Raw genomic sequence first — 26,933 nt, 5'->3', positions numbered from 1 at the left:
ATTTATACAAAGTATCATTTTTTTAAGTTTACCACCTCTCTTTGTTTACATTACCACAGTCCCATTCTCTGTTTATTTCTTGCTCAGTCTCTCTTGAATTTTAACCAGGGTCCCATTTCAAATTAGAAGCCAACTGAATGTTTCTGCAGTTCCTAGAATACCCAAAGAAATCAGTTATACTATCTAGCTCCCATACTCAGGTGAGAATGACTTTGTGTTAGTAGCCACTCTCGTGCATTCTGCCCTAAAGCTAACCATTCTGCGTCATGCCCTAACCAGGACTGTAGGGCATGTGGTTTCACTGAGTCCTCAAGCCCAGAGAAAGCACTCTTAACTCTTTAGGCATTATAGCCTTCTGACTTAAAGGCTTTGACCAAGGTCAGGGTTGAGTCCCTGAAGACCCCCAAGCACTGGGGTCATCTGCAGCTAGAACCAGTAACTGTAGAGGAGGATTGAAATTAGTAAATTAATCTACATGCACCAGAAGTAGCAACCACACCAGAAACACATGTGTTTATTTTCAATGTTTCTTTTTTCTTAGAAGCTGCAAAGATGTTCACAACAGGTTTTTTTTTTTTTTTTTTTTTTAGTTATTTTATTAGTGAGTATACTGACACTCAAAGAGCTCTAAGTGACAAACTCAGGTAAACCTTCCAGTCAAGGACAGAGCCCGAGTTTAAGCCTGGATCTCATGACTTGTGCATGTCCCTTACCACTGTGTCCTGCTTGACTTTCATGAAATTCATCATTTTTATAGTCATGAACTTCAGCTTCTGACCTGTGAATAATAAGACCATGAGAAAGAAAATTATTTAATGTACCGGGGGCATGACTTTTTCAAACCTTTTTCTCTCTTTAGGAATTTTGTAGCATCAGTGGGATTTCAATGTGAGAATTTTTGATGTACTTTTCCTATGGCAAAAAGTAGAGTGATTATTTTGGAATCTTTGAGCTATGCCTTCCAGTGGGGATATACAGATTATGACTGATGGGCAAAAAAGTAGTGTGACTGGCTTGTGTGGGAATGTCAGAGGAGTTTAATGAAGATATTTCCAGTGTTTACTACTGCTTTGATCTTATTATTATCCCACTGATGATCATGGAAGATTTTCTTGGGGCTAAACATTAATAGCTTTTGGGGTTGAGCATCCTAAGTACTCGCTCTCTTATCTGCTTTGTCCTGACCCCATAGATGATAGGATTAAGGGCAGGAGGGACAACCACATATAGATTGGCCAGAAGTATGTGGATGCAGTGAGGGATATTGTGGCCAAAGCGGTGGGTCATGAAGGAGAAGAGTGCTGGCAGGTAGAAGGCCAACATGACGCAGACATGGGACCCACAGGTGCTGAGTGCCTTGAGCCGTGCATCCCAGGACGGCAGGTGGAAGACTGCTCTGAGGATTTGGACATATGAAAATCCAATCACAGAAAGATCAAGGTATCCCACAGAGAAAGCAATCAAGCCATAGATAACATTGACCCTAATACTGGCACAAGACAACTTTGCCAAACCCATGTGTTCACAATAGGTGTGGGGGATGATCCGGACTTCACAGAAAGGCAGTCTCAGGATAAGGAAAATAAATGGAGTCACAAATATCAAAGTCCTAAATATGATGACTATGCTAAGGATAGCTATTACCCTATTGGTGAGGATCATGCTATATCTCAGGGGGTTACAGATGGCAATGTATCGGTCTATGGCCATGACTGTCAGCACCACAGACTCCAGGCCAGTGCATATGTGAATTGTGTACATCTGTGTGATGCAAGCACCAAACACAATCTCTCTGAGATTGAACCAGAAGATGCCCAGCATCTTGGGGATGGTGGCTGTGGACAGGCCAAGGTCAGTGAAGGCCAACATGGCCAGGAAGTAAAACATAGGTTGGTGGAGGCTGCATTCAGTCTGGATCACAAACAGGATGGTAATGTTTCCCAGGAGAGCTATTAAACTGCAAAGAAGGGGAAGCCAATCCAGATGTGCACTTCTTCCAGCCCTGGAATCCCCATCAGAAGAAAGGAAGAAGGATGGAACTGTGTCTTGTTGGGGTGCAGCATATCTGTTTGGAGTGGTTATAGATACACTGTTTGCAGTTTTCTTGCTTCCAGGGAGACACCATAACCTCTTTCAGAGCATGTCACCTGTTTTCTGGAAGAATAGAAAATCCACTCTTTAATTTCATAATACAGCTGAGGAGACCTAGAGATGGAATATGAGGCAGAATTAAAAAGACATTCTCACTTCAAAGTATTTACCTCACCAACATAGAAAACCATGTGGAAAGTTTCCAAAAAAAAGCCATTCTTCACTTGTATCTTTTTCCCTTCACTCTTTAAGGAAGAAACTATATGGCTATAAAATAACAAATATTTATTGGTAATTATATCTATTAATCATCATGTAAAGCCTAAACAAGGTGGTCTGTGTGTGTATAAAGTCATAGGACTTGTATTGATATAGATGGTTTATAGACTGTTTATACATTCTTTCAAGAGAGGCCTGAAAAGAAGATGGTATGTGGATACATAAACAACAAGGTCCTACTGTATATCACAGATAGCTATATTTAGTATCCTATAATAAATGATAATGGAAAAGAACATGAAAAAGACTTACAACATTATAAATCAACTATAATTTAATAAAGTTTTTTTTTTTTTTAAGAACAAGGAATTGCTAAATGAAAAGAGAAAATGGTATGTGGGAGGGAACTTAGTTAGGGTGGGGGGTGGACAGCTGGTGTTTAGATCTGAGCTAAGGAATGAAATTATAAAATTTTGATGTATCAGGAGACTAATGTATAATTCCAGCAAAATAATAAACCTTCTCAGAACTATAAATTCTTCTAAGTCCAATCACCAAAATAATTCTTAGTCTAGATTTAATGAAGCACTATCCACAGAGCCTTCCCCAGCTGTCTTATTTTATGATTATTTATTATTTTTGTTATTTTCCAGAAGTTTATTTATCTTGCTGTTATGCTAGTTATTATTGATTATTAGTGTTTTTTAAAGTGTAGTCTCTGGGCCATGGGTATCAGCATCATCTAGCAATTTGTTATAAATGCTAATTACTGGACACTACCCTAACCTCTCTAAATCAGAATCTCTGGGATCAAGACCTATTTAATAATGCTAATTAAACCCTCCAGATGATTCTAATGCTCATTCTAGCTTAAAGAAACACTGCTAGCTCTTTACCACTAAGGTAAAATGGCTTTGAGGTAAAAATCTGTGTCAGATATATGTTCATGGTATAAAGTATCTTTATACTTTACATAGTGATAGGCAGAGATCAGCAATAATTAGCAAATAAAAGTTAAAGATTTAGTGGAAATAATTTTTCTAATTATTATATAAATATGAGATCCTAGATGAATACAAACTGGGTTGTAGAGTGACATGCAGAGGGATTTTGGAGGAGATCTCTCAGAAATTATACTTATAAAAAAGTTAGTAAAGTAGGACTGGGTCAAAGGAGAAGCTAGCTCACCATGAGATTGCATCTGCAGCATCCAGTGATATTATGGGAAGCTCTGGAGCTGGATGGCTCTTCTATGTTGCCCCACGATGATGCAAGGAAGTCATTATTTGCATTCCACGGTGTCCTGCCATTGGCTGCGTGTTACCCTGAGTGATGGGACAAAACTTGGGTTGAGATCGTTTCTTGGGTTGGATGACAGTTCCAGAAAGGGGTGCAGATGTGAGCTCCCAGTATCTGATATTCCTAGTAGTTGGGAGGTAGATGCATAATTCCTAAAAAGCAGGTCTGGAAGGTGTGTCACAGGGCACACCACAGATGGATTGTGTTTCTGCTTGTTCTTGGCTGTATTTCTCTTTCAGTCTCAGGAAACTTCCTCTTTCCCTATGTAGTTGTCTGCATTTGAACTTCACATCTTACTTTTTCTTCTTTCTCTACCTGCCAGTATTCTCTGTATTTCTTGTGTCAGGGGCAAAACTTTAATTTGCTCCTGGGCATGGCTTGGACTAAAATTCACGTTTGCGTGCATGCTAAGTTGCTTCAGTTGTGTCTGACTCTTTGTGACCTTATGGACTATAGCCTGCCAGACTCCTCTGTCCATGGAATTCTTCAGACAAGAATACTGGAGTGGACAGCACTACCCTTCTCCAGGGGATATTTCTGATAGAGGGATTGAACCTGGGTCTCCTGCATTGCAGGCAGATTGTTTATCATCTGAGCCACCAAGTACTTTAACAGTGTTAATCTTCAGAAATAGCTATCAAATCTATTTTTCTTCCCCCTCACAACTACTGAGTTAATTAAGACTTCTATAATCATTTATCTTAATTTTTCAATAATTCATCCCTTTTCACAATTGACTGTCAGTAATTTTCCTTTTGAAAAACATATGACTGATCAATATAATACTATCAATAAAATGTGACTGAGATGCGGTGACTCAGGATGCGGTGAACAGGATGTTCAAAGGGAGTAGGGGGTTCAAAGATTCATGTCCTGTTTAATGAGATTGTCCAGTGTTTCCAACGTTTACTACTGTTTTGATCTTATTATCATCCCACTGAATGATCATGGAAGATTTTCTTGGGGCTAAATATCAATAGAAGCATATTGTCATTGGCAAAAATGCTGTCTGTTTAGGTCAGTATGTTGCAACGATTGTCTTTACGGTGCTTTCCTGGTGGCTTTTGGGGTCAAGACCCCACCTGCAAATGCAGGAGATTTGAGAGATGCAAGTTCAGTTCCTGAGTTGGGAAGATCCTCTGGAGGAGGGCTTGGCAACCCACTCTAGTATTCTTGCCTGGAGAATCCCATGGACAGAGGAGCCTGGTGGGCTACAGACCATAGGGTCATAAAGGGTCAGATATGACTGAGCGACTGAGCATGTACACATGCATTGCCATTACTATGACCACTACTGATGCAGGCATCTTCACCTTTTGTGTGATTAATGTTATTTTCTGTTTAATAAACACTTCCATGTATATTTTTAAAGTTTATGTTCACCACAACTCTCTGATGCTCTTTTCTTTCCTTTCTGAACTTCTCTTTCCTTTCAGACACACAGTCCCCCAGGTAAACTGTAGTGAGCTTCTCCCAGGGACTGGCTTCCATCTTGCAGCAGAATTGAATAATCTCTGCCCAGGTTTCCAGGCTTCCCATCTCTCAACCCCTCTGAGCCTCATTTTCAAAGATGCTGTAACCTCCCACTAGGATGACTGTGCCCAGGGTAAGAGGTTCTCTTTTGAGATAACAAAATAGAAGGCTGTAGAGAAGGAAGGAGTTCATTTGTTTCAGCCATTGAGTTACCATTAGTATTTTTCCCTCATGTTTGCATATCACATTCTTTGTTCATGTGTTTGAATCTATCTGTTCAATATCTATCTACCTATCTGCTGAGTTTGTTGATATCAGTTTGCATATTTAGTCCTGTGTTCTGCTATGTGATTTTGTGTTAGTGACTGATGTGCATCTATAAATTCAGGTTTTTCTCAACACAATTTCTTGCTGCTCTGCTTGGAGATAGCCTTCTCTACAGAGACTCTGATGGAGCCACTGGAATTCCATCATTCCATGAATCACTTTAGTTACTGTCATTGTGATCCCTCTTCCAGCATAACCAGAAACTGACTCACCTACCTCTGGCTGGCATCTGAGAAATCGTTTATGAAGAACTAAATGCCACAGCCTGCAGCCTGCACATATCTGAGTTCTCAATAGCCAAGGCCAAGGAATTATATGAGAACTCTAGCCCCCTGGAAGGGTCCTCCCACTGTGGGTTGTGTCCCTGGACCTGTAATATGGCATGGAAAATTTCCATATCCCTGAGGACAACCTTAAAACTTTCTGGTCAGAAATTCCCTCTGGTTACAGATCTATAGTCTGCATCCTCCAGTGAGTACCCTCAGCAGTCTAGTCAGTCAGAGGAAAAATGGCCTCCCACCAAACTGGCGGGCTGCAGACCATGGGTCACAAAGAGTCAGACATGACTGAGCGACTTTCAGTTTCACCTTTTTTTTCCACCAACATCTTAAATCTCACTGTGGATCAGGTGAAGTTACTTTTGGCAGACAGTGAAAGAGTGCTATAGGAAAAAACCCAGCATTTCTCAAACTCAGTGCAGAAATATATGTACATTTAATAAAGGCCAGAGCCAGAATTATTATGTAAGTTTACAAACTTTGAGCTATGTTTGTTTTTAGAATTACACTAAATGATTTTTGTGAGTATAGCATCTCTAACACTAGATATAATAGCAATTATGTATCATGTATATTAGGAACATGGTCCCTTTGCCCATCCTTTGTTCTATGACTTTAGTCCATTCAATTTACCTTTTGCGCTTTGGTTTTCTCACAGGGAAATGAGGAAAGAAAATCAACTTAATGGGATTGTTGTAATGCTACAATCAAATAATGCCTAGAAAGGACTCTATCACTGTTTATCAGAAATTAATTGATATTAAACACTGGCTATTTAATTAATTTATGGCATTATTTCTGGAGTCAACATTTTAGAGTCAGAAAACAAGTTTAAATCTATTTTATACAATATAATAACTGACAGACTTTGAGCGCAATTCTTTACCTCTATAAGCCTCACATTCCACCTTATAAATAAATAAAATCTTTAAAAATGGGTGAAAATGACAATTCACATCACATGCTTTTTTTCTGAATTAAGATAACGCAATGAGAAAGAAGTGTTTGACAATAGATCCAACCTATTACTAAAATGAACATTGTCTTTATTACTTATTTAAGATACATGTTTTTGATGGAATTTGAATAAAACAACTGCAGTTACTTTTTAGTTCACTCTTGCTTTTATAAAGGATTCATTTAATTAAGAAATGCATTTAGCTTGACCACTAGGTGTCAGTAATACTCATATGACAAGCAAACATTCTTGATTCAACCTATTATTTACTAAGCTCCTATTAGACAATACACTATTTAAATGTTCAATAAATATAAGCTAAATCAATAAAACTTTGTTTGTAATTTTAGCTTTATATATATGCAATGGTATAAGCAAGTAACAAAAGATCTCTTGTGAGCTATCAGGTAAATGACTAATTTTTCAAGATATTTTACATAGAGAGTTACTTATATGACTCCAAAGTGAGTCACCATCTTCTCTTCAGAAAGCTGATTTATTTTATGGCAAAGAGTATAAAGGATAAAAAAAGTTTTTGACTCTTCTTTATCACTTATAGTATTCTCCACAAAATGTGTTATATTTGGCTATACATTTTCATATCAATTTTTTAAAATTTATATGCTAGTTAAAGCTTTAGAAAGCTCAAAGTTTTCTTCAGTACCCATGGATTTTATAAAACATGTAAAAGAATACTCCTGGCATTTCAGTTTTTCTTTCACCTCACTTTAGACTTTAGGGAAAGAGTAGTATAAAATTACTTGAGAACATATAGGAATACAAACATAGGACATGCATGGCATTTACATGATTATCCATTTCTTCTTTTTTAAAAATTTTGATCCTTCAGGTAAACATGGTACATTTAATTTCAGAGTAAATTCATAACCCAATTTTTGAAAATCAGAATTATTTTGCATAACTCTTGAGTGGTCTAAAAGGATAAAAAGAAATTCTAATCTCTTCTACGGGGACTCTGAGAATGAATGGTGTATGTGCATGCCTGCTAAGTCGTTTCAGTCGTGTCTGACTTTGTGCAACTCCATGGACTGTAGCCCACCAGACTCCTCTGTCCATGGGGATTCTCCAGGCAAAAATACTGGAGTGGGTTTGCCATGCCCTCCTCCAGGGGATCTTCCCAACCCAGGGATTGAACCTGCATCTCTTATGTCTCCTGCATTGGCAGGCAGGTTCTTTACCACTAGCACCACCTGGGAAGCCTGAGAACAAAGAGAGACAGTATCAAATATCACAGATACAATCCTGAAAAAATAGTCTAGTACTTGAAAGGAGAGTATATAAAAATACTAGCCTTTGAGCTTTTGTTCTGAATTTTTTTCTAGCTGTTCACTTATGTGGGCCAATATGCTGCAAATCTTCTCTGCCTCTCTAGAACCACTTCATACTCTGTATCCTGGAGGACTCACACAAATGTACTGCACTCATTGCCTCCTTTGCACTTTGACACCTGGTTGTATTCAGAATATAACAAACACCAGGGTAGCAGGGAGGAAAGTCAGGGTATTTACTCTGGTTCCCAAGTGCCTACTCCTTGTAGATGAACTGAAAGTCATCATGTGCTGGGTGAGTCCCTCATAATAAATCCCAGCTCCTGCCAGGTAGGTTCCTTCACTGTGTCTTGTGCCTATAGCTTGCCATAGTTTAAGGGCACCAGCTTGAATTTGCCAAATATTTTTTCTGAAAATTTAATAGTCAGTAAGCAACTTTATCTTTCACTGAAGATCTCTCTATTTAAATTTACTTTTAGTTTATACAATAGTGTACAATATGTAACATATATATATATATATATATGTATGTTTTACTGGTCTACTTTTAACATAGGCATTTTTATCTTTAACTCCAATTTCCAAAGGCTTTTGAACTGCATTCAAATATATATTAAAGGAGCTAGTTTTGTAGTTATTGGAAAAGACTGGTACAAACTCAGGCTTCCCAGGTGGCTCAGTGGTAAAGAATCTGCCTGCCAATCCTTGAGCTGAGAAGATCCCCTGGAGAAGGAATGGCAACCCACTCCAGTATTCTTGCCTGGAATCCCATGAACAGAGGAGCCTGCTGGGTTATAGTTCATGGGGTTGCAAAAGAGTTGACACAACTTAGTGACTAAACAACAGCAACAACATTAACTTTATAAAGGAAGATTTTAAAATGGCCAGTAAGTGCCCAAAGTAATCAATGTCACTAGCTATCAGGGAAATGAAAATGAAAACTACAATGAGATACTGTTTCTCACGCACTGGAATAGCTAAAATTCAAAAGATCAAAAACCCCTCAACATTGGTGATAATGCAAAGCAGCTGAAGCTCTCATGCTTGTTGATAGGAGTATAAAATCATGAAACCACCTTGGAAAACTGTTGGTAATTTTCTTCAAAATTTCCAAGTTGGCACCTGGAAAATGGAAGTGTCTGCAAGGAATTTTCCAAGTTTTTAAAGATACCCTTGAGTTATGGGTGGGCTTTCCTTTTGGCTTAGCTGGTAAAGAATCCGCTGGCAATGAGGGAGACCTGGGTTTGATCCCTGGGCTGGGAAAATGCCCTGGAGAAGGGAAAGGCTACCCACTCCAGTATTCTGGCCTGGAGAATTCCATGGACTGTAACATAGGCCATGGGGTCACAAAGAGTCTGGTCGCATATGAAGCACAACCTGGAATCAAGATTGCTGGGAAAAATATCAATAACCTCAGATATGCAGATGACACTACCCTTATGGCAGAAAGTGAAGAAGAACTAAAGAGCCTCTTGATGAAAATGAAAGAAGAGAGTGAAAAAGTTGGCTTAAAGCTCAGCATTCAGAAAACTAAGATCATGGCATCCGGTCCCATCATTTCATGGCAAATAGATGGGGGGACAGTGGAAACAGTGAGAGACTTTATTTTTGTGGGCTCCAAAATCACTGCAAATGGTGACTGCAGCCATGACATTTTTTAAAAGACGCTTGCTCTTTGGAAGAAAAGCTATGACCAACCTAGACAGCATATTAAAAACAGATATGTCACTTTCCCAACAAAGGTCTGTCCAGTCAAAGCTGTAATTTTTCCAGCAGTCATGTATGGATGTGAGAGCTGGACTATATAAAGAAAGCTGAGTGCTGAAGAATTGATGCTTTTGAACTGTGGTGCTGGAAAAGACTCTTGAGAGTCCCTTGGACTGCAAGGAGATCCAACCAGTCAATCCTAAAGGAAATCAGTCCTGAATATTCATTGGAAGAACTGATGCTGAAGCTGAAACTCCAATACTTTGGCCACCTGATGCGAAGAGCTGACTCATTTGAAAAGACCCTGATGCTGGGAAAGATTGAAGGCAGGAGAAGGGGGAAGATTGTAGGAGGAAAAAGGGATGACAGAGGATAAAAATGGTTGGATGGCATCACCAACTTGATGGATGTGAGTTTGAGGAAACTCCGGGAGTTGGTGATGGACAGGGAAGCCTGGTGTGCTGCAGTCTATGGGGTCACAAAGAATTGGACACACCTGAGCATCTGAACTGACCTGAACTGAACTGAATTATGGGCTGATAAACCAAATGAATGGACCAATCCTGTAACAGATTTGCAAGATATTCTATCTGGATTAAATGTCTTGAGAGTTTGCTTCTTTCTTTATTTTTTTTAAAACATGATTTATGTACATTTATGGCTTTATGCAATAATAGCAAAGATTTTTCTTGTGTCTGCAAGTGATCAGCATCATTAGGCACTTCTCAGAGAGTATTGGAGTGGGGATGTGGAATCTGCATTGGTACTAAACTCCACCAGCCAAATGTGGGCGGGCCTGTCTACATCCAGTTGAGATGAACGTGGCCACCCTTGGCCAGGTCTCTAGGTTGGGAAAGGGAGGAGGTTGGGAGGTTGGGAGGAGGCCAAGAGTAAACGTTAGGCTGTTTTGTCTGCAGAAACCACACTGTATTTTTACTGAACGATTACTCGTTAATCATTCAGTTGGAGAGTGGGGTATGGTAAGGGAATTGGTAACATATATTCAGCAGCTGTTTCTGCTGCTGCTGCTAAGTCGCTTCAGTTGTGTCCAACTCTGTGCGACCCCATAGACGGCAGCCCACCAGGCTCCTCTGTCCCTGGGATTCTCCAGGCAAGAACACTGGAGCGGGTTGCCATTTCCTTCTCCAATGCATGAAAGTGAAAAGTGAAAGTGAAGTCGCTCAGTCGTGTCCGACTCTTAGCAACCCCATGGACTGTAGCCTACTAGGCTCTCTGTCCATCGGATTCTCCAGGCAAGAATACTGGAGTGGGTTGCCATTTCCTTCTCCATATTCAGCAGCTAAATAAGTACAAATCATATACCTTGTGGGAACTGTTTCCATTTTGAGTGTCTTTCTTCTCTTCTTGGGATGTTTTATTGATTTACCGCTCACTGGGATTTTAATCTAGACTTTGTCAGTTTGTCAAAGCAGACCTTTCCAAATAACACATCTATCCATAAATATACTGAATATGTCTATGTTACGGAAACAATACTTTATATTTAAAATATTCGAATAGCTCTATAGTACAAACTGCTTTTAATAACAGTACAAACTAGAGGAAATAAATCAATTAGACTGAGTTATGTTCACTCTTAAGGTGCTGGTGAATAATATAGAAAGAAACAACACTAATATTCTATGAACTAGATGCGTTTCTGTATTCTGTGAAGTACCCTGTGGTGTATAAAGTGTTCCCATAAAGAAGGGGTATCTGGGAGTGTAAGGGTGGCTTAAGTGTAAAGGCATTGTCTTGGGGCATTTAATCTGATAGAATATAATTAAAACTAGAGTCATTTTTCTCTTGTCACCATTTCCTTAACTGTTTTTATGTTTATGTATTTTTTCTTCTTATCATATTGTTCAGTGTTCAGTGCTAGTCACTCAGTCATGTCTGACTCTTTGTGACCCCCATGGACTATAGCCCACCAGGCTCCTCTGTCTATGGAATCTCCAGGCAAGAATACTGGAGTGGGTTGCCATTTCCTTCTCCTATTGCATATCTTTGCTATTAAGTCTGTATGTAAAGCATTTAATTTTCTGATCCTAGCAAATTCATGTCATGTGTAACACAAATATAAGCATGTGTGCGCACATACACTTAACACACAGCATTGTCCATAAATCAATAGTCAAAATGCATACATATTATTCCCAGAACACTGGGATCCTGTTCAGGTCCAGGACAGTATTACCTTGACACAGATCATAGGAATGAAATGGGATGTTAAAAGCTGGGTTCACAGACACTGAATGTAAAACTGTATGGAGGACTTGACCTATCTCTATATCTGGTACCTGGGCAAATGTGTTCTTTGGGTCCTGAACATACAAAAAATTTGCCTAAAAAATGTATGATAAACACCATGTGATATATAGTAATTTATCAATGAGCATTTAAGATAATGAGTAGAGAAGAATTAATTATATATTTGGTTATTGTCTAATCACTGCACATAAAGATTCTTTGTAGTTTCCAGGTACTTTCTTCTTCCTGTTCAGCTCCATGAACTACTTGTTTTTTAATTGAGAAGACAAGCCATTTCTGGCCATTTCTAGTCTCCTGCTATAAAAGAAGGTTCTAATGTGGTTATTATTTATTATGACATTGCTGTTCAGAACAACATAGACCATCTTGTTTCTAGCATTTCCAAATTCAATTTGTTTAATGCTGATTGCATCATTAGTAGGCTGCTGCATTCTCCATTGTATTACCCATGGATAATAGCTTCCAATGACTCTTCAAAAGTTCTTTCTGTGTTTCATTGATGATGACTACAAATGCCAGGTTTAACCAGATCCTTCAGCAAAATGTGATTTTTTTTTGCTGTTTATATTCCATTTTTTGGGACTTTATAACATTAATGTAGAAAAACACATCTTTGGCCACCTAAAATATTTAATCCCTAATGACTGCATGTCTAGAAGATGATCTCTTTCAGTTCTTACTGCGTTGTTTCCTTTCACACTGTGTCACCAGCTTGTAGCATAGGTGAGGTGTCTGTAGTAAAATGAGAAGGGCATTCTCACTCCTGTAAGGAATACCCCTATCTCATCTGGCATTATTTAACGTTGACTTAGGGTGGCATGTCATAATATCAGTTTTCTACAATGGTCATAAATCCTTTGTGGTATACAGGTGTAATAACTTAGCTGACAGGTGGTATGGAGCTTGCAGAGAGGGTGGGATGGCCAGTCACTCTGGGTACCAGGGCCATGGTGAGGAAGGCGGGAAGGTAAAGGATGTCTGCTGCTCCTGCTACTACCTTCAAGCGCTGTAGCTAGGAAGCAGCATGAGAGTGTAAATGTAGACAGTTGAAAGACAGTGAACAGTTCTAACACAGAGTTCAAGCCCAGCATTTCAGAATGGACCATTGGTAGCCTAGAGCCCTGAACTCATCCTATGTCTGTCAAGAGTGATGAGTGAGAAACACCTCCAATCAGCATGTCAGAACCCTTCTGGTGGCTTCATCTCATGTGATTCCATGAAAGTCTATACTGTCTAGAAAGACAAATCTGCTGACCAAGCCACTCTCCTGAAACCAGGTCCCGGGATCCAGCGATGAGGTCCCAAGACAACCTGACAGACACGGGTCATAGAGCCTCTTAGGGCAAATGTCTGACTCCATAAGGTGGTGGCTGTTGAACAAAGGGAATCAGAGTCCTGTGAAGAGGAGAGTTAATGATTAGGCCTAAGTGTGCTCGGTTCAAGTTCAAGGCACCCTGCACAGACAGTGCTGCTGTCTCCAGCTGTGCCCAAGCAGCAGAAGTGAACTCAGAACCATCTGGGGAAGCTACTCCAAAGCAGCGTTGCCCCGAGAAGGGAGCTGAGGGCGAGAGCTCTGCTCAGCCAGGTCCAAGCATAGCACTGCAGTTTGAATGGGAACCATTTCAGGGCCAGCATTACTGTTCACTTCAATCCACATTGTGTGCACTATTACTTTTGCATTGAATTTTCCCCAATACCATAAGTAGATTTAATCATAAACTAAGACCACTTAGTATCATTGACAGAGAAATGAGAAAGCATTGTCTTTATTTAGTCTGTTTATGTGTGGTATAAATATGAATGACCAGGGAGCTAGTCAGTCCTCACTACTCAGGATTTATAGACCATAGTAATGAGGACTGCGTTAGTCACTCTTTGCTACTATTCTGCTTGCATCTGCAGCAGAATTGCTGTAGTCTCCTTTTTCTCATTACCAACACCAATCCTAGGTTACTTGCTCTGTCTTCCACTTGCCTAGCTATCTCTACCTGGAATTATTATTGGATTGTCACTTATATACACCAAGTATTTTCTATCCAGATGTCCTGCAAGCGTTAAGAGTTTGTGGTCAAAATGATTTATCTGAGTGATCGTTTCTTGTTACCTCTGTGAATGCATGCTAAGCTGCTTCAGTCATGTCCAACTATGTGCAACCCTAGAACAGTATCCCCAGGCTCCTCTGTCCATGGGATTCTCCAGACAAGGATACTGTAGTGGGTTGCCGCGTCCTTCCCCAGGGCATATTTCTGAGCCAGGGATGGAACTTGTGTCTCCTATGTCTCCTGCATTGGTAGTAGGGTACTTTACCACTAGAGCCACCTTGTTACCTCTAAATGATGCTAAATGCAGATATGCTTTATGCACAAATTTCCTGCCTTTCTTTGAACTTTGGTTTTCTCATTTGTAAAATACAGGAGGCAGATTATATCTCTTCATCTTTATTTATTTATTTATTTATTTTAGATCTCTTCATCTTTAAAATTTGAAGTTCACATAAAATTTTAGGGACATGAGGAAGAGACCTAAACAAAACAAAATAATTTATAATACACGCAGACAGGCCTAAGGAAATTCCATAAGGTGTTATAGGATACAAGAATTGTATTTAGCCAGTGTTAAATTTCAGATCAAGAGCTGATGGATTTACAGGAATTGCAACATACGTTGTTGCTTTCCTTGTCTTATTGGCTATATCTTTCCTAGTTTCCAGATATTTAACTCTGAAGAGCTTTGGATATTTTGCCTATCTTCATTCAACCTAGAGAGTGGTTCTAAAACACAGGATATGATACAGACTTCTGATTTCTGCACAAGAGTGTCCTGGTCAGTCACAAATTTCAAATCAGTGCTCTTTTTACCTAGTTTAAGCAAACCATACTTTCCAACTGTATCTAGAGTTTGCAAATGAGACTATATATGTGAAATCTACAGGGTTAATAAATTCAGTTTAGTTCAGTTCAGTCTCTCAGTCGTGTCCGACTCTTTGCGACCCCATGAACTGCAGCATGCCAGGCCTCCCTGTCCATCACCAACTCCCGGAGTCTACTCAAACTCATGTCCATTGAATTGGTGATGCCATCCAGCCATCTCATCCTCTGTCATCCCCTTCTCCTCCTGACCCCAATCCCTCCCAGCATCAGGGTCTTTTCCAATGAGTCAACACTTCGCATGAGGTGGCCAAAGTATTGGAGTTTCAGCTTCAGCATCAGTCCTTCCAATGAATATTCAGAACTCCTTTAGGATGGACTGGTTGGATCTCCTTGCAGTCCAAGGGACTCTCAAGAGTCTTCTCCAACACCACAGTTCAAAAGCATCAATTTTTCAGTGCTCAACTTTCTTCACAGTCCAACTCTCACATCCATACATGACCACTGGAAAAACCATAGCCTTGATTAGATGGACCTTTGTTGGCAAAGTAATGTCTCTGCTTTTTAATATGCTATCTAGGTTGGTCATAACTTTCCTTCCAAGGAGTAAGTGTCTTTTAATTTTATGGCTGCAATCACCATCTGCAGTGATTTTGGAGCCCCCCAAAATAAAGTCTGACACTGTTTCCACTCTTTCCCCATCTATTTCCCATGAAGTGATGGGACCAGATGCCATGATCTTAGTTTTCTGAATGTTGAGCTTTAAGCCAACTTTTTCACTCTCTTCTTTCACTTTCATCAAGAGGCTTTTTAGTTCCTCTTCACTTTCTGCCATAAGGGTGGTGTCGATCTGCATATCTGAGGTTATTGATATTTCTCCTAGCAATCTTGATTCCAGCTTGTGCTTCTTCCAGCCCAGCGTTTCTCATGATGTACTCTGCATATAAATTAAATTACAGTGAGATAATTCTGAACTTGACACCAAGATGGGTCTTATTCATAAACCATAGAATGATCCTGATTCCTTTTTAAGTGTTCTGAAGTCCTGTATATCTGAAGGTACATGATATAGAAAACAAGAAAATTTTTAAGTAGAACTCAAGGAATTAGACATAGGACAGATGATAATTCACATCTAAAATGACTTTTTTGGCAGGCCGTCGCCCGCCTCGCTGCAGGCGAGGTGTGGCCCACCCTGCCGCGTGTGGGGACGGGGGTCCAGTGCGGAGAGCACTACTTCCTGGGACACTGGGGCGCGGCCGGAAAGGCGGATCCCCCTTCCCAGTCACACACCTGCACTTTAGTGGGGAACCTGGTGCTAAACCATTCGTAGAGGACCCGCGTCTTAGTTGGGGTTTCCTAGATAGCAGAGCAGCTCCCTCCCTGTGATCTATTGAAAATCAGCCCTGAACTCAACGGTTTGAAAAGAAAAAAAGAAATTAAAAAAAAAAAAAATAGAAGTTAAAAAAAAAAAAACTTTGCTTCAGGAGGAAAAACAATGTTATGTATTCTTAGTGCTCACACTGCAGATTCTCTTATTCTTTAATTCCCAAAAGCTTGATCTGTTAGAGAAAGAAATAAGAGAGAAAGAGAGAGAGGAACTGAAAAGAAGAGTAAAGATAAAAAGGAGCAAAATGACAAGACTGAGGGATCATAAAAATAAAAATGAGTCCAGGATTCTAGAGAAGGGAGACAAAAATTCAAGGACTGTTATAAAGAACATGGTCCTATGGAACAGGATATTCTAATTCAGGTGTCACTATCCACCCACGGTTTGAACTTTATTTTCTTGATCTATATAATGAGATCAGTGTTCTATCTGATTTTAAACTTACCTAAAGAGAAGGCATGGAGAAATGAGGGAAATCTCACCCTTTTCCATCAGGCATTCTATCCAAGACCACTGCAGCCTCCAGAATACTGAGAGAGTCAATTCCTAGGTAGGTTGATAAGAAGTCTGGGGTCCTGGAGGAGGAGATAGGGGTCTGGAATTCTCAAGGAGGAGGAAAGGACAAACATCTTTTTTTTCTCTACATTCCTTAGTCTTAGTCACATAAAATGTTTTTTTCTTTAAGCCTGGAACTGATGATTACACAACAAACAACTCAGTTTAAACTCTGTACTAAGGATTATATAACAACAATGTACCCTGCTTGAGGACAGTTTCTCCTTCTTGGAAAGTTTCTGACTAATCCTGATATCTTACAATGTATATTATGGGAGTGGGTCTAGTAAGATCATTACAGCTCTGAGACATTCTTTTGATAACAACCATTAAAAAAGTATATAGCTCCCTTGCTAACACTAAGAATGGGGGCACACTCAGCCCCCCTTTTTATGTCTATGTCAGAAGCTTTCTCTGTCTTTTTTTATACTTTAATAAAACTCTGGTACACAAAAGCTCTTGAGTGATCAAGCCTGGTCCCTGGTCCCAAGGTTAAATCTTCTTCAGAGATCAGAATCTGACACCATTCACTGCAAAGCTATCATCTTGGGGGCTCGTCCAGGATCTTCAGGACAAGGTAAGAACACTCAGAGCTCTAGCCTCTCTGCTTTCTCAGTATACATGTTTTCTGCTTTACTTTACTAACTCTATGGTGTGCTTGTGTGAATGAATGACATGCCGTGATACCGTTTACCAGAAGCTATAAATATCTTCCTGTTTTGTTAGTCCTTGCTCAGTTACACCGGGAAGGTGACCAGAGTGGACAAAAATGGTAGTTTGCTTAATCTGTTTACAGTAAACGATTTCCAATAAAAATGAAAAATCTGGGGGGTACTATACATTATAATGAAAAGCTTAGATCTTAGATTATTAAAATTTGACTATATGTGAGTATATTTCCCAGACATTTCACAGAGCTATTATTTCTGTACAAATATTTTTACAACCCGCTCTCGGATTTGCTTTGTCCTGACTCCATAGATGACTGGGTTAAGGGCAGGTGGGACAACCACATATAGATTAGCCAAAAGAATGTGGATGTAGTGGGGAATATTATGGCCAAAGCGGTGTGTCATAAAAGAAAAAAATGCTGGTGTGTAAAAGCACAGCATGACACAGACATGAGACCCACAGGTATTGAGAGCCTTCAGTCGGGCATCCTGACAGGGGAGGTGGAAAACAGCTTGAAGGATCAGTACATAGGAGGAGGCAATCAGAATCACATCTACAATAATATTAGAAATCACCATGAGCCCATAGATAACATTGATCTTGATGGGTGCACAGGCCAATCGGGCAAGACCCATATGCTCACAGTATGTATGAGGAACAATGTGGTGCCCACAGAAGGGCAGTCTCAGAATGAGAAACACAAATGGAGTCACAAGAAGTAAATTTCTGCCCACAACAACAGAGGCCAAAATGCCAATGGTTTTACTGGTGAGGATGCTGGTGTACTGGAGGGGGTTGCAGATGGCAACATAGCGGTCATAAGCCATGGCCACCAGTAGAACAGTCTCCATTCCTGTAAACATGTGGATAAAGAACATCTGAGCAAGGCAGCCTCCAAAGCTGATCTCTTGGAGGTTGAACCAGAAGATCCCCAGCATTTTGGGGATGGTGGAGGTGGAAAGACCCAGATCAATCATGGACAACATGGCCAGAAAGTAGAACATGGGCTGGTGGAGACTGTGTTCAGTCTTGATCACATATAGAACAGTGATGTTCCCCACAAGGGCAGTCAGATATACAACACAGAATGGGAAAGCAATCCAGATATGTACAGTCTCCAGCCCTGGTATTCCTAGCAGGAGAAAGAAGGGAGGATGGAACTGGGTGTCGTTGATAGAAGGCATTCTCCTAGAGGTGTCATTGAATTCTTGTCAGAAAGTAGGATCACACTGTTTTTCTTATCAATGAGTCCTGGAAAGATGAAAAGACTTTTAGTCAGTACTCTGGAGGTTATGGTAAAAGCAGTTAATTTAGAAACATTAGATATTCTCCTGTTTCCTGAGAGTAGTCAACAACTCTCTCAATAGAAGTTATTGTTCTGAGATTCATCAGTTCAGTTCAGTCCCTCAGTGATGTCTGACTCATTGCTACCCCATAGACGGTAGCATGCCAGGGTTCAGTGTCCATCATCAACACCCAGAGCTTACTCAAACTCAAGTCCATCGAGTCAGTGATGCCATCCAACCATCTCATCCTCTGTTGTCCCCTTCTCCTTCTGCCTTCAATCTTTCCCAGCATCAAGGTCTTTTTCAATGAGTCAGTTCTTCGCATCAAGTGGCCAAAGTATTGAAGTTTCAGCTTCAGCATCAGTCCTGCCAATGAATATTCAGGACTGATTTCCTTTATTACAGACTGGTTGGATCTTCTTGCTGTCCAACGGGCTCTCAAGAGTCTTCTCCAACACCACGGTTCAAAGGCATCAATTCTTCAGCACTCAGCTTTACAGGCACTATTACTTATGGTTTTTATTTTTATATATATATGAGAATTTGGAAGGAACTGGCAGTATTTCAAAAAAGAGTGTATACTATCTTTTATGGTATTCTCTTCCTTTCCTTTTCCAAGAAGTTTTCTGGTTACTTTTGAGAAATTATTATACCTAGTGTTTTTCAAAGTGTGGTCTGGTGTTAAAGAATCCTAGGTCTAAATGAAAACTGCTAACTTATACCACTGTTTATGTTTGATATTATATAAATATAGGGATTTCCCTCATGGATCTGTTGCAGCCATATTATGAGAAGCAGAGCTTCCCTCGTAGCTCAGTTGGTAAAGAATTTACCTGTAGTGCAGGAAACCTGGGTTCAATCCCTGCATCAGGAAGATCCCCTGGAAAAGGAAATGGCAACCCACTCCAGTATTCTTGCCTGGAGAATCCCACAGACAGAGGAGCCTGGCGGGCTACAGTCCATGGGGTCACAAGAGTCAGACATGACTTAGCAACTAAACCACCACCAGTCAGATGTTCTCTCTTAGAATTTTCTTCTTTCTCCTTCTATTAGAAAGCCATTGCTATTTTTGATGCTTGCTAATCTTATGGAATTAACAAGCATCAAAAATCTAATCTAAGCTGCTAATCTTATTTTGGCTACCTGATGCGAAGAGCCAGCTCATTGGAAAAAACCCTGATGCTGGGAAATGTTGAGAGTAGGAGAAGGAGGTGACAGAGAATGAAGTGGTTGGATGGCATCACTGACACAATGGACATGAGTTTGAACAAACTCTGGGAGATATTGAAGGACAGGGAAGCCTGGTGTACTGTAGTTAGTGAGGTTGCAGACCAGAGTCAGACATGACTGAACAGCTGAACAACAGCCACGAATCTTATGGAAAGGTTTGGTTTCTGATCTGACACCTCCAGATTCCTGTTTATTCTGTGATCCCTTGGTGTTCTTATACTAAGTACAGTAATTTGCCTTTTGCTTATCAGCTAAATCATGTTCATATGCCTTACATGCCTTAACTTATCACAAATTAACATGCAAAATTGCACTCATGTCCTGAAATTATGCCTAGCTTCAGGTTTATATAGATAAAATGCCTAGCAAATTTAAGTGACACTAAAATTAAAGCATTGTGAATGAATCTTTCCTGATGCTTAAAAGTAACAAAGTTATATATATATATATTTTAAGTTTTGGCATCTCTAGGATATTATACAACTCTGCAGCATCTAACATGACATGATTTTATTTATAAATTTTTCTATTCCCTACCAACATAAATGCTGCTACTGGAAGTAACAAACCAGGAGTATTTGCTTTAATATCCCTAACATTGCCATATGAGGATATGGCTCCCAGTTTTTCAGAATGTAGCTGTTGAATGGAATTGGGATTTGTGCATGTGTGTGTTTATATGTATGTATGGGTGAGAGAGAGAGTATGTGTGAATGTATGTGTAAGGGAGAGAGAGCAGAAATATTCTGCGTATAACTCAGTGACATATCACAGTTTTCTCACCTGTGGTCATCTGCTTTAATCCCATATGCTATGTCATGTTTTGTTTGTGTGTGTGTGTGGCGAGGATAGAAAATGGTTACTTTGGATAACTTCTCAGCAAAGGGGAGGCTGCTCTTCCATTCTCTCCTCATTTGCCTCTTCTCCTTTCTGTAGCAGCTCATTTCTCTCTTTCATGTATCCTTACCTTTCCAGTATTTCCTCCTCCAGGCCTTCCTTGGAACAGCGTGTCACAGTACAAGCCCTGGTGCCAAAGATGGTGATTGGAACCCCAAGAAACCTCTGGGTTTCAGTTTGTCCTATCACATGGAGAAAAACTTTATAGTGAATGAGGGTATCTCTAAGTTTAAGCATGTCCCGGAATCCCTAAGCTTAGCCTTCAAAGTCCTCTGGGCATAAACATGGGCTCATGGGTCATTAAATCCAGCTAACTCTTTGTTCTTCCCCACTCCATCTGCAGAGACACATCACTACACCAGACATAGTTCTTTAACTCACAGGAAGGGATGTCTCTTGAGCTATTAGGAAGGGAAACATTCAGAAGGGAGAGGAATCAGCATATGGGATGATACTGACTCTGTCCATTTCAAAAGGCAAAAGTTTTCAAAACGTGACTTCCTAGGGAACTACCCTTAGCAAGTCTTTTGCTTTGTTGAATATAGATATGTGAATCCTGAAGCAGTTGGACAATGCTACAAGTGAATTTCAAAAGTTAAAGAAGGAGATCTGTCAAACAGACACATTGGACTCTCTAACAGCAAATTTTGGTTTTGAGTAGTGCTCATCATACCTGTAGAAAATGGCATCAACTTTCTTCCAACCTAGTAAGACTCTCCTTCCTAAATTATAACTAATGGTAACAGGTAAAATCTTCAGAGAGGGGCTTTCTTATGTTCCAGTTCTTTGGGCAGAAGGTGAAAGAAACTCCACAATCTCCTGAGGAGACAGAATCCAGGTAGGGCTCAAATTCTAGAGTTTACTTAGAATTTCCCTTCCTGGAAGGTGATGGAGTTGACCTGAGAGTACCAGGATGCGCCATAGATCATGGTTTTCCTGAGTGCAGATAGAAAAAGACTGACAGAAAATTGAATATACTAGACAATCAGTTTTTCTTTTTTTATCTTCTGAGTTCTGACAATTTTGTGTTATTATGACAGAAGATAATGTTGTTTGTGATCAAAAAAATTCTGGTTCAATCTCATATGTCCCTGCTTTTTCACTGCTTCTCTTTCTGATTAATGAGACCTGTACTTTCAGTCTTCCTCATCACTTTCTCATCTTATCCATCTTCACCATTGTGTCAACATTTACCTTCCCAAATCAAGTCTGACTTTGTCAAATCTCCTGTTAAAATTTCTCCCTATGACTTTCATTTCTCTGGTGTGTATTATAGACTTTATTTGGTAAAGCATACTCAACAATGTTGCCAAAACTTTCAGTCAATACCTAATCAACATTTTAAACTTTAATTCTACATCATGAATCTTCAAAACACTATGCTGTTTTGGTGATCAAAAGTCCTCTTTATGAAACCATTTATTTCAGTTTTCCTTACCATGACATTTATGAAGAGTCTGTATGAAGCAGATATGATCTGTATGTCTCCTGTATCAGTTTATGATACTATTATAGCACGAACAAATTATTTTATTTGATTCTGTGTTTACTCCCTTTCCCATTTTTTCCAATATTTTATTGTGATAGAAATGCTTAACACAAAATTTTATATCTTAACTATTTTTAAGTATATTTCAGTAGTACTAAATACATTCATATTGTTTCACTTTGTTAAAATAAAACTATGTCCATTAAACAATAACTGCTGATGATCTATTCCCTTCAATCCTTGGTAACTACTTTTCACTTTTTAAATAATCTTTTTTCTTTTAAGCCCCAGCATGTGGTAATTGCCATTCTACTCTCCTGTTACTATGAGTTTGACTTCTTTTAATAAAGGTGCCACGTAAACCCAAGATCACGCAATGTTTGTCTATGTGACTGGTTTGTTTCACTTAGCATAACTTCCTGTTTCTTTCATGTTGTGGCAATGATGGGATTTCCTTCTTTTCTAAGGATGAATAATATCCCATTTTATATATAAACCAAACTTTAAAATGTCTGCATTGAAGTTTTCAGTTCAGTCATTATATTCTTCAGTTCTAGTATTTCTGTTTAGTTCATTTTTATAGTATTTATTTGTTAGCCTTCTTATGTTATTCACGTATTGTTTTCTTGATTGCATGTAGTTATATATTTTCTCTTGTAGTACACTGAGCTTCTTTAAGATAATTATTCTGAATGATCTGTCAAGCAGTTCATGTATCTCCATCTCTTTAGGAACAGTCATTGGAGCTTTATTAGTTAACTTCAGTGGTGTTTGTCTGATTCTTTGTGGTCTATCTAGCCTTGAGTTGGTATGCACATTTGAAGAAACAAACATGCCTTCCAAGATTTAGATTGATTTTAGCAGTAATGTTATTCTCTTGCTGGGATCCTGGATTGATGGGACTGTCACTGAGATCATTGTTGGGTAAAAATGGAACTGGGCCTTATGGCTATTATCTGGTCTATGGTCAGGTCTGCAATTGGCAGGATAGTTACCAGGTTGCAAGGAGGGTGTGGTTTCCACTGGTTCCCTGAGAGTGCTCTCATTGGGTCACTATTTGGCAAGAATTGCCCCTAGTCTGTGCTAGAGTGGAACAGCTCTGGGGGTCAGGATTAGGTCTGAAGCTGCCATATCTATCACATGGGGAACAGATAGGCTTGGTTCTTCATGGGCCCCTTGGCAGCAGTAGCTAGTGATAGAACTACATACAAGTGGGACTGGAGTTGAACTCAAAGGGGACAGGGGTGTTTCCAGTATGCAGTCAGAACCACAACATCAGGCCTGACATTGGTGTGCTGGTTTGCATTTCCATAACAGTTCTCCTTAATCATAAGCTCTACGTGGATTCCAAGCTCCCTCAAAGACATTATTTTTCTTCGTGGATGGCTGCCAAATATTTGTTTCTCTGGGTGGACATAAGTTGGAGTATTCTTGGTTGAAAGTTTTTTATTTTTAGCATTTTGAATACGTCTTCCCACTTCATTCTGATCTGCAAACTTTCTGCTGAAAAATCTGCTGAAAGTTTTATTGGGTTTCCCTTGGGTGTTAACAAGTTCTTTTTCTCTTGCTTCTAAGATTTTCTTTATCTTTAACTTTTGACATTTTAATTGTAATTGTGTCTTGGTGTGAATCTCTTTAGGTTCATATTATCTGTAATTCTCTATGCTTCCTGGGGGCTTCCCAGGTGGACTCTGTAGGTAAAGAATCTGCCTGCAATGCAGAAGAAGCAGGAGACACGGGTTTGATCCCTGGGTTGGGAAGATACCCTGGGAGAAGACATGGCAACCCACTCCAGTATTAGTGCCTGGAGAATCTCATGGACAGAGGAGTCTGGTGGACTATAGTCCATAGGGTTCCTGGACCTGGATATATGTTTCCCTCCTCAGATTAGAAAAAAATCTTCAGCCATTATTTCTTCAAGTAAGAGTTTGGTCTATTTCTCCTTCTGGGACTCCTACAGCATAAATGTTATTATGCTTACTGACATATGTTTTATTTCCCAATAATGCTATATATTTATTATTTTGTTTCTAGATTATCATTAATTTCAGCATGTTTTTGAAGGAGAGCAGAAATGAGTATTTACACTCAAAATATATCTTGACACAGAAGCGTAGGCAGAATTTTTTGACAAAAACTCAGTCATAAAATGTATAAATAAATTGAGTATTTGCCCCTCAAAACTTTAAGGGGTAAAGAATATTTATCAATATTTCTGGAATTTGATTTGGAATATGATTATGAAGATCTGTGGGCATGTTATTTTTTATTGTTCTCTTCTACTGTCACCTCAATATTAATTCTTCTGAGATTGAAGTATAATCATTAATAATATATTTTTCAATGTTGATTTTGTATATTAAATTAATAAGAATCACTAGGATAGGAATGTCATAGAATTAGGTGAATTGATTGTTATGGTAACTTTCAAAGTCAAATTTGAGCTTGGAGAATATTCTATTGATACTTAGGTCAGTCATCCTTTAAAAGTTTTATTTTAAGTTATCATTCTTTCTTTTCTATTGACATGTTTGTAAACCATGAATACATTGTTTATAACTACTTCATCCATTTTATATATTCCTCTTATATTTACTTTTGCACATTCCAAAATTTTTAAGGTCCTTTACAATCCAATTTATTTGTATTTTGAAGTTCATGAATAATTTTCTTTTTTTCTTCTTGTATATTTTAACACTTGAAGTCATCTAGTTAAAAACCAATGAACAAAATAAATATTAATCCTTGCTCTCTCTTGCTACCATGTGGCTAAAAGGTGCCCCATCTCTCTCTCTCGTGTCTCATACCTGACATCTTCCCTTTATTTGCATTATAACTGTCCAAATTACAGTTCTCCTTGAGTCATAAAATTATCAGAAATCCACTTTGTGCTTCACTAATTGTCTACGCCCTATCTTTCCTAAATGATAATGTGACATAAGACTTTCTAAACTCCCACATAACCATTTTACTTACCAGTTTACAAACTTCAATTTCTAAATGAATAAACTTCAGGCCACTAAACACACCTTTTTAATCTTTTCAAAGTATGACTCAATTGTTCAGTAACATTTTGCTATATTCAATCGCTCAGTCGTGTCCAGCTCTTTGCAAAACCATGGACTGTAACCTGCTAAGTTCCTCTGTCCATGGAATTTTCCAGGTAAGAATACTGGAGCGGGTTGCCATTTCCTTCTCCAGGGGATCTTCCTGACTCAGGGATCAACCCATGTCTCCTGCATTGGTAGGTGGATTCTTTACCACTCTGCCACCTGGAAAGTAACATATTCTTTTATTATCTCTGTTTTTAACTAAATTGCTTTATCAATTGCTAAAAAATATGTCTTATAATGATTTTCATTCATTTCAAAGCATTTTTAAACTCCAAGAAGGAAGAATGTTTCTTTGTCACAAAATACATATTGTTAAATTTACCATTTCATGAATGAAAGTGTTTATAGGAGGTTAGGCTTATGAAGAACTTCATAGAATCAGAAACTTGAGAGCATGGAAGGGGAAGAAAACACTACAAAAATGTCAATAGAAAAGAAAGAATGATAATTTAAAATAAAACTTTTAAAGGATGACTGACCTAAGTGTCAATAGAATATTCCCCAAGCTCAAATTTGACTCAAGCTCAAAAAATTAGTCTAATTCTTATCATTTCCTTGATTATACTTAGGTAAAAATTTTACTATTTACTTTTAGACAATACTTTATTTTCAAAATTAAAAAAAATTATGGGAGAATAGTTGCTTTACAGTGTTGTGTTACTATCTGCTGTGCAGCAAAGTGAATCAGCTACATATTTACATATATCCCCTTTTATGGATTTCCTTTCCACCTAGGTCACAACAGAGCATTGAGTAGAGTTCTCTGTGTTATACAATAGGGTTTCATTAGTTATCTATTTTATGGATAGTATCAATAGTGCATATACGTCAATCCCAATCTCCCAATTTATCCTACTCCCCTCTTTTCCCTTTGTATCCATACGTTTGTTCTGTTGACTTAGAATATATTCACAACTTAAAAGTTCAGAGTTATGTTTTATTTGGCAGGAATTTTCAGGACTTCAAGCCCAGTAGGCAGCATCTCAAGTAACCCTAATAGAACTGATCCAAGGAGGCAAGCAGGGGAGGGGAGCCAGGAGACACAGAAGTTTTGAAACAAAGATAGTCTGATCCCAAAAGATTTTGTTAATTTAAAAAATAACAGATATCTAAAGTTAAGAAATTTAGTGCTTTTCTGTTTTTCTATGTATGGAAGGTGCAAGAGTCTAGGCTAACTGAAATCATTCTTTTGGTATGCACCTTAGTCATCTGGGACCAGTAACCGGTGTTTTCACATTCAGAATTTCTTCATGGCTCACTCTGAGGAGTGGCTGCAGTCTCATGGCTCTTAGACAGCAGGTATTCTTTTCCTTCCTGAGTTCCCTCAAGGCTCACCAGCTCATTTATAAAAATTTTGCATTTTACTTCCTCCTCATCATGTGATCTCATTGAATATCCTTATGAAAGAAGTCTTATTACTATCTGAAAGAGATCTAGAGCACCGTACAGTTTTAACAGAAAGCTAATTCTTCAGTGAATAAAATCTCTCCTCCCTTGAGATTTACTCTTGCATGGCATATTC

The 26,933-nt window shown here is 38.9% G+C and overlaps 2 protein-coding genes across 2 annotated transcripts; both read right to left on the bottom strand.

Moving 5' to 3' along the window:
• Window positions 1-1,125: 1,125 nt before the first annotated feature.
• Window positions 1,126-2,063, bottom strand: LOC110149230 (olfactory receptor 52E5). Its single transcript, XM_020911616.2, is given in 2 exon segments — window positions 1,126-1,958; window positions 1,961-2,063. Coding segments are annotated over 2 exon segments (936 nt in total).
• Window positions 2,064-17,644: 15,581 nt separating this feature from the next.
• LOC110149229 (olfactory receptor 52E4) lies at window positions 17,645-18,580 on the bottom strand. Its single transcript, XM_020911615.2, has one exon. The coding sequence runs from the start codon at window positions 18,578-18,580 to the stop codon at window positions 17,645-17,647; it is 936 nt and encodes a 311-aa protein (XP_020767274.2).
• Between the last annotated feature and the right edge of the window lie 8,353 nt (window positions 18,581-26,933).

Source organism: Odocoileus virginianus, unplaced genomic scaffold (assembly GCF_023699985.2).
Source record: "Odocoileus virginianus isolate 20LAN1187 ecotype Illinois unplaced genomic scaffold, Ovbor_1.2 Unplaced_Contig_20, whole genome shotgun sequence".
NCBI classification, from domain to species: Eukaryota; Metazoa; Chordata; class Mammalia; order Artiodactyla; family Cervidae; genus Odocoileus; species Odocoileus virginianus.
The sequence above is the reverse complement of the archived record's forward strand: the minus strand, read 5'-3'. Positions and strand labels throughout refer to the sequence as shown.